Consider the following 16,976-nt stretch of genomic DNA (forward strand, 5'->3'; position numbering starts at 1 on the left):
GTACATTTATGCTACGCTCTCACGTGACAATGCTAATCCCCATTGGACAAACCTCCCGGCGGAGCTCCAACCTTCAAGTTCACGAGGCTCCTGAAAATCCGCCGATTTTGCCTTCTCGAAATCTTTCCAGCCCATACATACATCGACTGACCACCTCACACTTGTGTATCACTACTTCCTCCGCCTCTTCGTTTTATTTTTGCTTCTTCTCTTGTAAAGATATTGCTTGGGCAGACCGTCACTGGCGTCTATTATTGCAGGCTTTTTTCTGTTTCACCGTTTACCACAATTGAGTTCTTGCGGGCGCAATGCTCACGCGAGCTGCCCGGCGAAGGCATGCGCTCGCCTATTTCCAACAAGCCGCAGAAAGACTTCAATTACCATGGTTGTGCCCTGCTCTCGCACAGCAGCATTATACTCCTCATCAACAACGGTCGATAGTATCTCGGCCGTCGATATCTCGTTCGAAAACATTACCTGCACGCATAACTCAGGCCCGACATCTCGCCTCTCCAGCGGCCGGTCCGGAGACCTTCGATCGCAGCGATGATTACATCCCCTTCGTTTATGGCCATGCAGAATACCCTACCTCTGACCCATCCACACGACATGCCGCCGGAGATTTGTCGCCGTTCGATCTATCCCAAATCCTTATGCTCGAAGGCGCCACCGACCTCCCGCCCGACTACGACGACTCTAGTCATGCCACATACAGTAGCTCAAGAAAAAACGCAGATGAAATTGAGGCTACGCTGGACGCCTGTCTCCAAGTGCATCGCTGGGATCGAGCATTCACGCTGTTATCACAATTATCTCTCTGCTGCCAAAATAATCCCAACCGACTGGTGACCTCCTTCAACCGGGTGCTCGCAGCGATGGTCGACGATCTCCTTCGAAACCGGAACTACGAGCATGAAGCCCACATCAATAATTGGATCGAAGTGCACATGCGAAAAGCAGGAGTGGAGCCGGATGCGCACACTTTTGCACTGAAAATAAAAGTGGCATTGGATTCGCTGGTTGGCTCCAAACGTGATCGAACCGTACGGCGCTACTGGGAAATGACTCAACGATACGGACTTGAGAGCAGGGTGCTCGGCTTAAGGGAGATACTCGATGATCGCGATTTGGGAAGACTCTCTCAAATATGTCCTCTGGAAGTGAAGACTTTTGAAGCTGAAGACCCCTCCCGCAGTTCATCGACAAACCCCTCCTCGCCCTCTGTCACAAAGGAGCAGTTTCATGTCCGGGAAACGGAGCAGAAAGGTCTAGGATTGACATCGCTCCGACAATCGCTATCGATTTTTTCCGACCAGATGGACACGCAGGTCGATATGGATCTACATGAGGACCCGGCGACGGCGAGACAGCGCAAATTGGAAAGAGATGCTATACAATCTGCATTGCAGCGGTGGAAGACAGAATACCAGAAGAGGGCCAGGTCCGGGATTACGGGTGATCTGGCACACGGGAAAATCGGTGCGCTGCTTTGGCAATGGCATGAAATTCTCGCGGAAAAAATCACCAACGAGATCAAGCTGGCTAGGGAGGAGGATGCGACGCCGGGCAAGAAAACAGCACAACAGAAGTTGCGGGCGGAATGTTCACCTTTCTTAGAGCTTCTGCCCGCGGAAAGACTGGCCGCTGTTACTTCGGTTGCCCTGATGCAGATCATGAGCAAGGTTGGGGCTTCAAAGCAAGCAAAGTTGGTTAGACTGGTCACCGAACTTGGTCAGGCCATCGAAACCGAATACGACGCAACCCAAGTGGCACAGAAACGAAATGCAATGCTGAAAGCCAAAGAGAAGTTGGCCGAGACCGCTCCCGGAGCGCCTTTGAAGTGGGATGAGACGCTGGACAATACTTTGCACCGACGGTCCTCGCACCACGCCGCCACACCTTATGCGTACAAGAAGAACTGGTCAAAAACCATCCATGCAAAGTTGGGTTCTGTGCTTTGTGAACTTATGTTCGACACAGCCAAGATTATGATTACACGCGAGGACAAGACTACTGGCAAAAAGGTCTCCATCGCTCAGCCAGTCTTTATCCATTCTACCAGTTACCAAAATGGCCGAAGAGTTGGCACGGTGTCGTTACATGAAGATTTCGTCAAAATCCTTGTTTCCGAACCAGCTGAGCACCTTATTGCAAAACAGTTACCCATGGTATGCCCTCCAAGGCCGTGGAAGGGTTTCTACGATGGCGGATTCCTAGAGTCCTCTCAACCTTTCTTGCGAGTCAAGTATAATGAAACGTCTCAAAAGGACTATGGCGTGGCCGCAGCTGAAAGAGGCGACCTTGACCAGCTCTTTGCTGGAGTCGATATTCTTGGCAAGACTGGTTGGCGGATCAATAAACAGGTCTTCTCAGTGATGCTCGAAGCGTGGAATAGTGGAGAAGAAATCGCCAATCTGCCACCCTTGAACAAACAGTACCCTGAGGTCGAAAGGCCTGCTGAGAATGCGCCTCCCAAGGAGCGCTGGAACTGGTTTCTCAAAATGCGCATGATTGACAACGAAAGGAGTGGCATCCATTCCAACCGCTGTTTCCAGAACTTTCAGATGGAGATTGCAAAGGCCTATCTGGACGAGACGTTTTATCTCCCTCACAACGTCGACTTCCGTGGTCGAGCGTATCCGATCCCTCCATATCTTAACCAGATGGGTGCCGACAACGCCCGGGGTCTTTTGTTATTTGACAGAGGCCGCGAACTCGGCGCCGACGGTTTGCGCTGGCTGAAAATCCACCTGGCCAATGTGTACGGTTATGACAAGGCCAGTTTGTCTGACCGTGCTCAGTTCCCCATGGATCACATTGATGATGTCTATGACTCAGTACAAAATCCCCTGAAGGGCAGGCGATGGTGGTTGACTGCCGAAGACCCTTGGCAATGTCTTGCGACTTGTTATGAGCTCGCCAACGCTCTTGATTCGCCTGATCCGACAAAATATGTGTCCCGGCTTCCGATCCATCAAGATGGTTCTTGCAACGGATTACAACACTACGCTGCTCTTGGAGGTGACATTGCAGGAGCACGGCAAGTTAACTTGGAACCCGGTGACAAACCGGCAGATGTGTACACTGGTGTCTGTGAGTTGGTCAAGGCTGACATCAAGGAAGATGCGGCCAAGGGCGACGCTCTGGCCAAAATGCTGGACGGCAGAATCACCAGAAAAGTGGTCAAACAGACAGTTATGACCAATGTTTACGGTGTCACTTTTCTAGGTGCTGTGCGACAGGTCCGTAAACAGGTTGACGCCTTGATTCCTGAGGTAGTTGAGGCTCGGCTTTCCGGGAAAGCGTCATCCTACATTGCGCGAAAGATCTTCAAGGGACTTGGCGCTTTGTTTACTGGGGCACATGAAATCCAGTACTGGCTTGGAGATTGTGCCAACCGCATCAGTTCATCAATCTCTCCGGCTCAACAGGACCGGATGTACCAGAAAGAGTACGGTGTTCAAACGGAGCCCAAAGAGCGACCTCAATCCCGACGGAAGAAGGCCAAGAGTAAGGAGATCCTCGAGTCGGGCAGATTTCTATCGACTGTCGTCTGGACGACTCCTCTGAAACTTCCGGTCGTTCAACCTTACCGCGTCAACAAGGGGATGAAGATCCAAACCAACCTCCAAAACATCACTCTGGCCCAACCCAGTGTAGCCGATTCAGTCAACAAACGGAAGCAGTTACAAGCATTCCCTCCTAATTTCATCCACTCTCTCGACGCGACGCATATGATTTTGTCCGCCCTCAAGGCCAACGAGCTCGGTCTCACCTTTTCCGCGGTCCACGACAGTTTTTGGACTCACGCTGCTGACGTCAGTACCCTCAGCGGTCTGTTACGGGATGCTTTCATCCGGATGCACAGCGAAGACATCATTGGACGACTTGCGGCCGAATTTAAGATGCGGTACGAAGGCCATTTCTATCTTGCCCAGGTCAACAAGTCCAACCCTCTAGGGAAGGCCATCCTTGCGTATCGCAAGAGGATGGTGGAAGAGGGCGTCTTCCAAGCAGGCAAAGGAACCAAAGGCATTCAACAACGAAGACATGCCGAGCTCTTGCGAGAGATTCGGAAGAAGAAATTGATGGCAAGCCAAGACCCCAAAGAGAGGGAGGAAGGCGAGAAGATGGAGACGGCTGCGTCTCTGTTCGAACAATACGATGGAGAGAAATACTTGTTCCATCGCGACTCTCTGGGCGAAACGGCAATTGGGGCCGTGCCCGAGCAGGCCAAGGAGGAGACTGTGGTTGAAGCCATCAACGCAGCTGGGGTGTCCGATGATGTTGATTTGATCAGCACGCTTGACCCCCTGCGCGAATCCGTTGCCAACGAGGATGAAGATTTGGTGGTCACCTCATCATCATCGTCAACAATCGCAAGTGAAATTGACGCGGTTGCTGCTGTTGGTGAAGAGGAAGTCGAAGTCAATGCCTTTGGACAAAAGGTGGGCAAGAAGAAGCCCGCGAAAAAGAGTCTCAACAATCAAGTCTGGCTCTGGCTGCCGCTCAAGTTCCGACCCGTTCCGAAGAAGGGCGACTTTGACGTTCGACGGTTGAAGGACAGCACGTACTTCTTTTCATGATCTAGCAGCACACAGCAGCATCGGTGTCACAGTTTGCTTGCTTAAGATTTTTACAGGCTAGCCCGCCAGCCAACAACAACTACTACATTTATTATACCTTTGTCATCTCATTGATGAGATGACCTTGCTTGCATAGCGTCGGGGTGGCAGTGCAATATTGGTTTTGAATGTATCACCATACATACACAAGCGATCATGTTTTTGATGAGCCCCAATGGGGATCGGGCCGAGGCTAAAGAGGCGTTTTGCACAAAAAGTTGATGTACATTTTCTGACAGGAACTTGAATGGGTGTTCTGGCCTATGCAATATGGTGGCGTATATGGTGCCGGCGCCACACGAAACGAATGTGGCAGGTGTTGTATGATGCATGCTTGGATAGTCGACCACCATGTGTCTGGTGTCTGTGTGGTGTGGGGGATCAGCTCACCCAGCTCGCTACCTTACTGTATATACTATAAATATAAATATACCGACGACTCGTACAAAGATGTACAAAATTCTTCGAGACAAAATGCGACTGCTTGCTTGCGCTGAGGCCACGTACTTTACGTGGCGGTAGGATCATTTAGCCGGACAATATACATTGTAACTGTCTCTGCTAATAAGGATACTTTGCAAACCGAGAAAACGGCCTTGACGAAGGAAAAATGGATGCTCTTCCATTGGCCAGCGTTGAGACATTAAGCCAATGAAAGAGCCTGTTTTCTTTTTATTATCCTCCACCTGTGTCCTCAACCTTGTCCATTTTCTCCATTCCCTTTAGGCGGAAGCGGTTGCCAAAATATCACTAATACGTTGTAGATACCAATGACGTATTACCATATCCATGGAACCTCCCACCCACCTGCCCGACCGTTGCCTCTGCCAGTGTGGGTTCACGATCGCTATCCAACGTACAAAACAGTGTCATCCGAGATTCGTCCCCTGCTCGAGCAAGGAGATATGTCCCAAAGCGGTCGTGTACGGACAGCCCAGCCAATCACTCCATTCGTGGTTTTGAGGACCCGACGTGGCCCTGGGCCCTGGGCCTGTCAGCTGGACGCGCTCGTACATTCATTTTGTATCTGCGCGGGTGTGGTGTGTACAACGTAATCCATCATCCTGACGTCAACATCGCAACGGCCGATGTATATGTATTTGCCTCCTGATATGTTAATGATGCCCCGGGCTGTTTATATTGACGACGTTCGTCGGCGACACCGTTTCTTGAGTTGAAAATTGAGCAACACAAGTAGAATTGTAGACTGTTACCGCACCAGGAGAGCAGCATCAGCATCAGCACCAGCATCAGACCAGCAACCATGCAGAAGATCCTCCAAGCCGGCCTCTCATCAGGCATGTCAGCCGTCTCGGGGTACCATTCCTCGAAACCAGAACCGCTTCCGGAAGATTATGATGGCCTTCAGCATGTGCTTCCCGACAGCTTTGTACCACAGTTGAATACCCGATACACGCTGCGCGGCAAAGACGGACGAGACGTCCAGGTGCCCGTGGTCTGTTGGGGAGCATGGTCCTGGGGCGACACCAGTACTTTCCACTGGTCTGACGACGAACTTCCAGCTCTGCAGGCGGCATGGAAGAAATGTTTGGAAAACGGGCTTACCTTTGTCGACACAGCGCAAGTGTATGGGAGTGGAAAGAGCGAAAAGATCCTAGGGGATCTGATCAACAACCACAGCGCCGGCTTCGACCGGTCGCGCATCGTCGTCCAGACCAAATGGCTGCCCAACATCACTGATGGGGCAACCAACATCATTCACCCGGTCGAAGCGCCAGTCAGGGAGTTGCGCAATACTCTGGAGCGCATGAACTTGGACTACATTGACTGCTACCTCGTGCATGGACCTATTCATGTCAGCTCAAGCAAGCAGGCTGCAAAGGGGCTGGCGCAGTGTGTTGAGGAGGGACTGACCAAGACTGTGGGCGTCGCCAACTACTCGGTCGAGGACATGTTGAAGATGAAAGATGCCTTGGCCGAGTATGGTATCCCTCTCGCAACAAACCAGTGCGAGTACTCGATCTTGCGCCGGTTGCCGGAGCTCGAGGGTATGCTCCAGGCTTGCAAGCAACATGACATAGTGTTCCAGTCGTACTCCTCCATTGCTCAAGGCCGGTTGTCTGGAAAATATTCAAAGGAGAATCCGCCACCAAAGGAGTATCGCTTCAGCAGTTACGACATGGAACATGTCGAACCTGTCCTCGAGGTCCAGCGTCGCCTCGCTAAGAAATATAACGTCACTGTGGCCGCCATCGCGCTGAACTGGAATATCTGTAAGGGAGCGATCCCTGTCGTGGGAATGAGAAAGGAAAGTCAAGCCGTTGAGGATATGCAGGCTCTAGGCTGGAGGTTAACGAGGGAAGAGACTGCCGAGCTCGACAAACACGGATTCAAGGGGAACACAACGAAGTTGTGGCAGCAAGGATGATTGCAGACGTAACTGTAACTGAAGCATGACCTACCGAGTAACTTGGATAGTTTCAATTACACCATCACCTTGGCATTTTCTCTTTGAGAATTTCTTTCTCATCAGAGGCGCTGGATGGCACCGAGAATACCGGTTCCTGCTGGGCAAGTGTGTGGTCGGGTCTTTTGTGAGTCAAGACGTCTATGGGTGTCCATCCCCTGTCAACAATTACGTGTGGTCATCGATCTGCTGTAGGCTCATCATTACCTTTCATCTCTAGGGACCGCTGATGGCGTGATGACATTGAATCATGATCGTTGCAACGTTCAGCATCGTATGGCGAGGCGAGGCGCCGTTGTCGCTGTTACATGACGATCTGCTTGGCTCAACCGAAGGCGTCAGTCCAGCTGGAAATCGGAACGCCCAGGTACTTTTGAGGTATAGCGCCCTTCATCGGCCTCACCATGGAAGGCGCCAGCGCTTTGGTAGAATCTGGAACCAGCCTTTTGGGGACAGGGGTGAAGATCGTGACGGAGAAAATCATCACATCATCAACGAAGATGGCTCCGTTGAAGCCATCAGAATGCGCTGGCTGTCGCTACGGGCACCGACACAGAAGATGATGCAAAGACACCCCAAAAAGGGCCAGGTCTGATGAAAAGCTCTCTTCAAGCCAGTCAGTCGAACATTCTCCTTCATCCCGTCTTTACCCGGCCCCGTGCATCGTCCATTCGCCCTTATGGACCACCATTCACCGTGAGCACGTGAGCATCCCATGGTCATCTCGAGTTAGCATGCTCTCCGTCTAGAGGATTTTTGACTTGACTGAAAGCCTCTAGCACCCTGAGCCTGGCCACAAGCACTCAGACACAAGGCATAGTCCATACTTTTAGCCCGCTTACCTCGAGGGAGGTTGATTTGAACGATGTTCGGCCATCCAGTGCTCCATGGCAGCCTTGTCTAGACCAAAAATTGATTGGCCGTGATGGATGGTCCTTTGAACAATCGACAACGAGAACCCCGGTCTGCATTCGGCTGGATGGTCACCCATAACAACTGATGGATTCAAAGGAAGGAGAGCCCTCAGGGACGGTGGAGCAGTTTGGTTGGGCTGAATCTGTCGTCCTCAAAGGCTAACACGAGGAAGTTCCGGTGCCGGCACTGCTTCCGAAGTCACAATGGTGGATGAACTTCGTCTCGAACCGAGAACAGTGGCATGTTGGAAAGCATCAGCGTAATGAGAACTCCTCTGGTCAATCCTCATGTTGCTAGCTGCATCTCGAGCCATGCTTTCGCTTCGATGAAACGCTTATTGGAAACATCGAAGCGGCCCTTGGATTTTCACCAATGGTGGGCCGCGGATCAAAGGGAGCACCCTAGGAAAGGGAGACTCGGAGGGGCAGAAGGGTTTAAAGCGACCACTCACTACTGGTAGCCCTTGCAAAAGCAACTCGCAGGGACTTTCCTGACGGCTGGCAAATTTGCTTGCCAGCCTTCTTAGGTGCGGAGGGAAAGGCGGATCCGATATCGGTCAAATGCTGGGATTTTGGCGAACTTCCAGTTCTCAATCGACATGACTGGTCCGGGATCAGTCACTACCGCTTAAAATTTAGTAAAACTCGCTGAATAGTAAGGCTTCCAGGAGCTAGGGGAACTCGCGGGCGATGTACCACTCAACTGCGGGAATTTTGTCAACCCAAGCATGGTCCACCGCCGTGTCAAAGGATCAGGGTGGAAACCTGAAATCCGAGGACAAAGGGGAGGTCGAATCAACAAAAGTGAGAAAGTCGTGGATGGGGTGGACGGGGCGGGCCAAGCAGTTTGACGTTGTCTGATTGAAATTTTATCAGATAAGATAGGACTGATTATCTGATGATATTCCCCCGACCTCCTCCGCCCCACAGCCTTGTCAGTCCACAGACCCCCTACAGAACCCCCCTTGTTCGCTTTCAACCACTAACTTGATTCGATTACTTTTCGGAAGTTGCTCTCGTGCCGCTGCTCTCGCATAGTTTGCCCGGCGTGGGTTGAACCATGCGTGCCTCTGCTCCCTGTTGGGCTAAATCTAAACTTTTGCTGATTTTTTACTGGCCGAATTCCAGCACAGCCTCATTTTGATGGCCTTCTTGTTCAGACCACCGCTCAACGCATCGAGCATTGTCGTCATGTCGGACGAGACAAACTCTTGGACATCGGTGGCTTGGCTTTGATTCTCCCACGAATCGGAGACCAGTTGCCCTCCCGATTCGATGAAGCTTTGGCTGCTAACGGCGGCCGGTGCTTGGTGAGCTTGCAGCACTGGCAACGAGCTTGGCGTATCCCAAGAAAGCTTCTTCCCCATTCTCGCTAAGTCCTTCTGCAAGTCCAGGGTCTGGAATCCTTTTGTGGCTACGCTAGGAAATAGTGTAGCTGTATTTCTCGGACTGAGCCTGACCGCCACGGTCCAGCATGGCAGCAGCCGGACCCCTGCACGAGCCAGTCAGTATCCGGGATCCGACCCTCGTCTGCAAAGACGTGGTGAACTCAGTTCACGCTTTACTCTTGCAATCCACGGGGTACCCTAGCTGTGACAAGATCCTCTTTGTCATGGGCCCTGAATGCGTTGTAAGTGATTGGGTTCAGGAATGTGAAATGCAAACAAAGACAATGGTCCGAACACGGACCCCCATTGTTGAGATGCATTTCTCGATGTTCAGAAGTGGGCCAGAGGTACCTCGCCAACCTGCTTCCTGCTTTGGATAGGTATGTCTGGAAAATTCTCTCTCAAGCTGCAACTACTTCGGCCTATGTATATCAGGACCTCCCCTTTGGTAAGGTGGCCGTCTGGTATCTTCATCCCAGGCGCTCGATCGATTTCTCCAGCTTAGATTGAAGATGAGGGCTGTCTTCGTCGCTCTGGCATGCCTCCTGGGCCTAGCCCTAGGCTATGATAAAAACATAGAATGCATCAATGGCATCCGCACCGCTATTGCCAAGTTTACATTCACAGGGGATTCGCCGGTCAGCTACTGGGGAAATTTATGCCAGAACAAACTCGCCGTTCAGTCTGAATGGGCTGCCGCAAAGGTATACTGCAATGAAAAACAGATGAAGGCAGGCTCAAAATACTTGGCCGACTATTGCATGGAATACGGCATGATGGAGCTGATCCCGTACTCCGAAATCGAGCCTATGTTGACCGACGACTTCATCGCGTCGCTTGAAGTCGTGGATTACAATGACATCAACGCTACGAAGATATGGGATCATCCTGTTCTTCTCTCCAAAGACTTCTATAAGGCTGGATACGAAACAACGGTAAGCTCAAGTTCCCAGCCAATGGCAGCATTGCAAGACTAACAAACGCTCAGTACACCTTTACGAAGGAATATAATACCCACAAAAGATACGGGTATGTTTGAGTCTGGCCTTGAGAAACCGTTTGTACATTGTACCGTACCAAGACTGACCTCTTCCAGATGGGCCGTGTATGGATTCTGGGGAACGATTCTATTGATTGGAATGCTCCACCGGTTTTACAGCCACATATCCAATGACCGGCGGATGAAAAGTCAAGGAGATGTCGAGGATCATGGAGCCAAATCTCGCTCGAAAAACCCGACTTCCATTTTCAGTACTGCTTACCACTGGGTCCGGGCCAACCTGATCATCCCGGCGGCATTTGGATCCCATCACAACCGTCTGCTCTGGTACTGTACTGTGCCTACCCGCATGGAGACGCTTATTGTCGCCTCCTTCTGGATCATAAACATAGTACTCTGCTGTGTTTCCTACGAAGCCTTTTGGCCCAATTTATAGTACGTCTGATTTTACTTTTCAAGACTAATCAGCGCCGGACTAATCGATGTCCCACAGTTACACAAAAGCCATGCAACTATGGCGTTATGTCGCTGACCGGACGGGCATCATGAGCTATGCGAACTTGCCAATCTTGTGGATGTTCTCGGGACGAAACAACATCTTTCTGTGGTTGACGGGCTGGAGCTTTTCGACTTTCAACATCTTCCACAGACACGTTGCCCGCATCGCCACTCTTCAGGCAATCGTGCATTCAATTGCATACACTGCGATGGAGGCCAACTGTAAGACGCAATGACGCTTCTCAGAGGATATTGGAAAAATGCTGATTGCGTTGCAGTTCACCAGCTTGCCGAATCATGGAAAGAGAAGTACTGGTACATGGGTGGCATGGTGAGTATTACTACCCTCTGTTACCAAGGACGGATTGACTGACGCACTGGGTAGGCAACCATCGCCATGGGATTGATAGTCTTTTTCTCGTCCGTTTGGTTCCGTAAGCACAGCTACGAGTTCTTCCTGCTGCTGCACATTGTCTTCTCCGTTCTTACCATCGTTGGCTTGTTCTTGTAAGTGGAGAGTCGTTGTCACACCTCACAATCATGCTTACTGACCACCATGAATAGCCATACTGCAATCTTCGATGGGGAGTACGACGGGTACCTGTGGCCGCTAGTCGCAATCTGGTGCTTCGATCGCTTTGCCCGTCTCGTCCGCCTAGCATACTGCAACCTTCACGTGAGGTTCTCCAAAGGGTTGACGATGTCAACAACAATAGCCAGCTATGACAAAACATCCGATCTGATCAGACTGGATGTCATTCCGGCATCGGGATTGCTGAGGCCTGGTCCTGGCCAACACTACTTCATCTACCAGCCAAACAGGTGGAAGGGTTGGGAAAACCACCCTTTCACACTGGCGCATTGGACCGAGCTAGACAATGGGGAACAGGTCGCCACCCTTGACCCCGATTCGGACTCGTCGTCGGACTTGAGAAAAGAGGTTAAAGTCACTGCCAAAGCTCCTTCATCTCAAGCCTCTTCGTCATCAGTTGTCGTGGAGAAGAATGGTGGAGTTCCCACCAAGCAGGTTACCGGTCGATACAAGCTGACCTTTTTCGTGCGGCCGTTCAGCAGTTGGACAAGACGTCTGCGAGATGAATGCATCAAGTCCAAGACAGGGATGCACAAGACCCAGGCTTTGATCGAAGGTCCCTACGGCGAAAAGAGTCCTCTTCACACGTTTGAGAACGTCATCTTTATCCTAGGCGGTACCGGTATCTCAGGAGCCCTGCCGTATATGCAGGAACATCTTCAGAGAACCGCTTCAAATCCATCAAAAACACGCACGCGGGACATCACCTGCATCTGGGCATGCAAGCAACCAGAGATGATCCGCGAGATAGCGTCTTCCGAGCTGCAACCCCTTCTTGGTCGAGAGGACATCCATTTCAAGTTCTACTTGACCTCCAAGAAAGCGTCTGCCAGCACGAAAGCGGTTGAGCTCAAGAGCTCGAGCTCGTCCGACGCCAGCACAGAAGTGACCATCACACCTGGCCGGCCAAACATCAAAGAGCACGTGCGAACCGTTATTGACGAGGTCAACGCCGCTGGCGCGGTAGGCGGCAAGATCGCCATCTTGACTTGTGGCCCCGCGGCTATGGCCGACGCTGCCCGAGTTGCAGTGCATCGTGCCTTGAAAGACGGAAAGCGTGGCGTCGAATACTTCGAAGAGACCTTTGGGTGAGTGTGGTACCTGTTCCTCGTGAGGATCTGTTTTTAGCTAACCAATGTTCTTCAGATGGTGATTAGCGTTAGCTACTCAGCGGCGAGTCTCACGACATTGATTTCTGCTGGGGTCAGTCTGCCGCACACAGCGTTGTGCCATCCAGATATTCTCCCTCAGGAACTTGAACAGTATAGAAGAGATGTAGGAGCACATACAGCAGTGTGTTGCATAAAGGATTGATGTCGATTAAAACCTTATTTTGACGACTGAAGAACATACATGATATATATACTGTGCGCAGCAGCCTTCACTTATGCAAAATATATTCATTCATTATTCAAGTTTGTATCCCAATCCTCCAGCAGCGGCAGTTGATAGATACATAGTTCAGATCAGTGAGAGACAACCACTCGTACCAAATGTCTGACACCATGCGTACCTATGTAGGACTTCGAATCCAACACGGAAGCTACAACATTGTAGGTTAGTACGGATAGTTCTCGTTGAGTACTGATCAGATAAGAAGATCAGATAAGATCTTGTAGGCGAGACCGGAGGAGCCGAAATGAATTGATCGCTCCCTCGCCGCTCAATGTTAGTCATGGTGTTAGAAAGCCGGGCAGATGGCATACAGTGCAGCCAAAAATCGTGTTTCGTGGAAGACACAAGAATCAAGTCATTCCACATACAAACGTGGCAGGAAAGAAACACTTCAGTGCCGCACTGGCACCAGGGCGATAAACGTTTTTGATGTTCGCGCATTGCCGCTGCTTTAGAAGGCGGGTGTGTTCCCAGATATCGGAGTCTTGGTTGCGCCCCCACATAAGTCAATGCACGTGACGAGGCTTCGAGCGCTGCAGGTGCGCACCAAATCACGTGCACGTAGCTCTTGGCACTCCAAGCCCACATTCTCGAACCACCGCGACTTTTGAACTTGCGAAGCGCAGAATCGAACGACTTCGACCACTCCTCGACCAGCCGACCTTTGCGCCCCTCTGAAGTAAGTTAAGCCTTCACACCGTCCTCGAGCATACAGCGTCTAGCTAGTCCCACGAGACGTACGAAAAAGTTCGAGCAAAAAACCACGAACGATCACCGAGCAAAAACACTAACATTGACCTCTTTCCCGCAGTTTGAGAAATCGTTGATCCTCGCCCACGACCAACAACTCAACACCGCAATCATGTCTCACGAGAGCGTCTGGTACTCGCGCCCGCGCACCTACGGCAAAGGCTCCCGCAGCTGGTATGTGTAGACTACCCTGATCGATTTCCCTGATATGATCATCGAATTATGAGAAGAGATGGATATCAAAGTTGCCTTGGGTTCTGGATTGATATCAATCTGTTATGGGAATGCGTTCGACGGGAAAGAAGAGGAAAATAGAAGAGAAAGCTGGGACATGGCTACCATCACGAAACACGTTGCAAAGATACTAAGGAATGAGCTCCGCTGACGTTTAATTCTTCTCTCCAACAGCCGCGTCTGCACACACAAAGCCGGTCTGATCCGCAAATACGGCCTGGACATCTGCCGTCAGTGCTTCCGGGAAAAGAGCCAGGACATTGGTTTCATCAAGGTATGAGATACCCCGCCAGTGCCAGCTCCCAGCATATTCTGGAATTCCATACGCGCATGGGGACATGAAAGTTGAACTGGTTATGCGAACATGGCTAACATGACGGTCCGTGTATTAGCACCGATAAATGTTCTTCTCTGAAATGCAACCGAGCGCCACCGAAACCGGATTCAAGATGGGCTACTAGGGGAGGCAGTTTTTCCAATTTATGATTGCGAAATGCAAGCATCGACTGAAGTGGCTGTGGATGAGGGGTTGATGGGGTGCATCAAGGACTGAAACGAAGTCGGTGGGTGCGTGCATCATTTGCACTTTGTTGCCAGGTTGCACCGCATGGACTGGAAGTACTGGTACCGGGGGGAACGGCGCTGGGAATGTAACAGCGGCCTGCAAGAACAAATATGACAAGACCACCGACATTGCTTTCCGGAGTTTGAAAAAGCGAGTCTCTGCTAGACGATAAGACCTGGAACAGTGATCCGGGCTCTGGGGTTCGCAATCAAAAAGAACAATCTTCCAAACCTAAAGGCTTTTGCAAAAAGCAAGTCTCCTACTGCCAAACAGTCATATTTCCCATGTCATCAAACCAACGTGAAGCGTGCACGATCCTGTGATGTGAGTTACGATCCGTGTAAACTGTGATGAGCAAGCCTCCCTATCAGCACATGGGAACAAATGCAATCCTCCAACAGCTAGAAGTAACGACTGGATTCGTTCTCATTTCTCGAGTGCCCATGCCAACGGCCCTGTTCCGGTTTCCTATCATGCCTACCAGGTAATCACCCCTCTATGCCAAAGCCTGGTCATCTCCATGCACGCCATTAACCACAGGAACCGCCTCGGGCGGTAGACTCCCCAACTCGCAGATAACGAGGTCCAAGAACTCGGACGGAGTAACATCATACATGAGATTCAGCAGGAACAAACCATGCTGGTCTTTCCAGCCGTCGAGACCTTTCGCCGCACCATTTCCTTTGTCGTCTCCATCGTCCTCATCCTTATCCTTGTTCCCGGATTTTTTGCCGCCCTTCGCGGTTGCTCCTGCAGCAGCAGAAGAAACACCGGTCGAAGAAAACACATCAGGTTGTGACGATTCGACCAAAGCATCTGCATCACCGACTTCATTCAAGATAATACTGTCCAGGGCCGCCTTTGCACTGAACTTGACCGTCTCACAGAGGACAATGACAGGGACATTGCGGGTTTTGTTTTTCGAACACTCCTTAGCCATCATGGCGACCATGGCCGAGCCAGCACGCGACAGAAGCTTCCCATTGCCCAGCATGGCCGAGGCACCCAGGAAGCACTTTGTCACCGGTTCTTGGTCCACAATGTCGGCGATTGCCGTAAGCAGAGTATATTGCACTTTTAGCCCCGCGCGGATGAGACTTCTAGCATGGTTCTTGCCCTCAAACATGGGCCGGGAGTCGACGACAATAACACGAAACATTTTCCCTTGCCGGTGCGCATTGATGAGCGTCTTCTCCACAATGCTGCTCTTAGCATAAGTCAAAATCACATCGCCGTCTTCAATCCGGTCAGTGGCCTCGCGGGCAATCACCTCGTCGGCCAGTGTGATCCGTTCACGGATGTACACGTCGATAGCGTCGCAAAGGCTCTGTTTGGCTTCACTATCGCTGGCTTCCACGGGCTGCGTGGAAATCAGGTTCTTGAGCCATCGGATACTGTTGCCCTGGCTCATGCTTAGAGGTCGGGAGTTCCGTAAATATGCGATTTGGTGGTTGAGGTGTGTAAGCAAGTGTCGAGACAGAGCGACTCCTGCTGGCGTCGTGTATGTCTGTATCACCTTTTTGAACACGAGTAGTGTGGCTACACACCGTGCATTCCCACCGCATATCACGTAGTCTCGTAGCTGTAGTCCCAAAGCCAGAACAGCAGGGTGGATTTCTCGCCCAGCTCCTGCCAAAGTCGCCCTCTTCTCTTTGGGATAAAGGTGGGAGAACATCCCCACGCGCTTGGGTTCGGGGTGCTTCTCTTTTTCAGAGGTGGAAGGTATCTGGCCGCTTTGCTGCTGTTGTTGCTGCTGAGAAGAATTGCCGCGGATAGGTATGGGTTTACCACCGCCGGAAGAAAGTGTCCTTTTCAGATGGGGTGTGTTGTCGCTGTCTCTTTTCGTTGTTGACGGCCGTCTCGCTGAGGATGTTGATGCTCCTGACCCGGATCCTAATGCTGGCCCCTGAACCTGAGCCTGTGCTTGCGCTCCCTTCTCTGCAACCTTCTCTGCTCTCCGGGCTGCTTTTTCCGCCGCCTTTTGCTTTTTCAATTGTGCGCCTGTCAACTTGACCCCCACGCCGGCTTCTGCGACGCTTTGTTCTGTTGTTGACCGAGCTGATGAGTCAGGGCGTGGCTTTGACTTGTTTGGTTTCTTGGTTTGGTCTTGTTGTTGAGCATCTCCGTTTGTGCTTGTTGCTTGAGAGTTCTGAGAGTCTTGAGTAGGACCAGGCACAGTGGTGCCTTCGCTGGCAGATGGCATCGTGAAAGATGCGGCGGTTGGGTTGAGGGACGCATTACCCTTGCCCGAAGGGTCTGAGGGACTTGAGTCATCCATGACTGGCAATATGCCAGGACAAAGACGGTTTAGCAGCAGGTGGGAAAAATGTAGATTGTCGTGAGACAAGACGACCCGGTACTTGCTGTGGTTCAAGTTGACTGGATTAATTGCGGAACGCGACTGAGTCATCCGAATCCTCGTCCAAGACCGCACTTCTCCAGCCCCGTCGCAAACCAACCAAAAATCATGCAACATTTTTTGGGAATTTCTCGTCATTTGACGCAGCGCCAAGCAGATTTTCATGAACCAATCATGAGTCGCAAGGCTGGCATACCTCCCGCGGCGGTACCCAGAGCAGCATTTGCG

At 51.3% G+C, this 16,976-nt stretch overlaps 4 protein-coding genes across 4 annotated transcripts; 3 read left to right on the forward strand and 1 right to left on the reverse strand.

The window, feature by feature from the left end:
* Positions 1–308: 308 nt before the first annotated feature.
* On the forward strand, positions 309–4,586 carry HMPREF1120_00947 (DNA-directed RNA polymerase; the record flags this gene model as incomplete). Its single annotated transcript, XM_009154951.1, has 1 exon — positions 309–4,586. The coding sequence occupies one exon, from the start codon at positions 309–311 to the stop codon at positions 4,584–4,586; it is 4,278 nt and encodes a 1,425-aa protein (XP_009153199.1).
* Positions 4,587–5,889: 1,303 nt separating this feature from the next.
* HMPREF1120_00948 (aldo-keto reductase) lies at positions 5,890–7,014 on the forward strand (the record flags this gene model as incomplete). The annotated part of the gene is made up of 1 exon (XM_009154952.1): positions 5,890–7,014. One exon carries the CDS (start codon positions 5,890–5,892, stop codon positions 7,012–7,014), a length of 1,125 nt encoding a protein of 374 aa, XP_009153200.1.
* Positions 7,015–9,867: 2,853 nt separating this feature from the next.
* On the forward strand, positions 9,868–12,537 carry HMPREF1120_00949 (ferric-chelate reductase; the record flags this gene model as incomplete). The annotated part of the gene is made up of 7 exons (XM_009154953.1): positions 9,868–10,290; positions 10,344–10,384; positions 10,452–10,790; positions 10,849–11,075; positions 11,132–11,184; positions 11,239–11,360; positions 11,418–12,537. 7 exons carry the CDS (start codon positions 9,868–9,870, stop codon positions 12,535–12,537), a joined length of 2,325 nt encoding a protein of 774 aa, XP_009153201.1.
* A 1,624-nt stretch (positions 12,538–14,161) lies between these two features.
* Positions 14,162–16,849, reverse strand: HMPREF1120_00950 (translation initiation factor eIF-2B delta subunit). Its single transcript, XM_009154954.1, has one exon. The coding sequence runs from the start codon at positions 16,797–16,799 to the stop codon at positions 14,886–14,888; it is 1,914 nt and encodes a 637-aa protein (XP_009153202.1). The 5' UTR covers positions 16,800–16,849; the 3' UTR covers positions 14,162–14,885.
* Positions 16,850–16,976: the final 127 nt, after the last annotated feature.

Source organism: Exophiala dermatitidis, assembly GCF_000230625.1.
Source record: "Exophiala dermatitidis NIH/UT8656 unplaced genomic scaffold supercont1.1, whole genome shotgun sequence".
Classification (NCBI taxonomy): domain Eukaryota; kingdom Fungi; phylum Ascomycota; class Eurotiomycetes; order Chaetothyriales; family Herpotrichiellaceae; genus Exophiala; species Exophiala dermatitidis.

Excerpts from the sequence above, each read along its gene's own strand:
- HMPREF1120_00950 (XM_009154954.1), bottom strand. The coding sequence starts at position 16,799 with ATGACTCAGTCGCGTTCCGCAATTAATCCAGTCAACTTGAACCACAGC.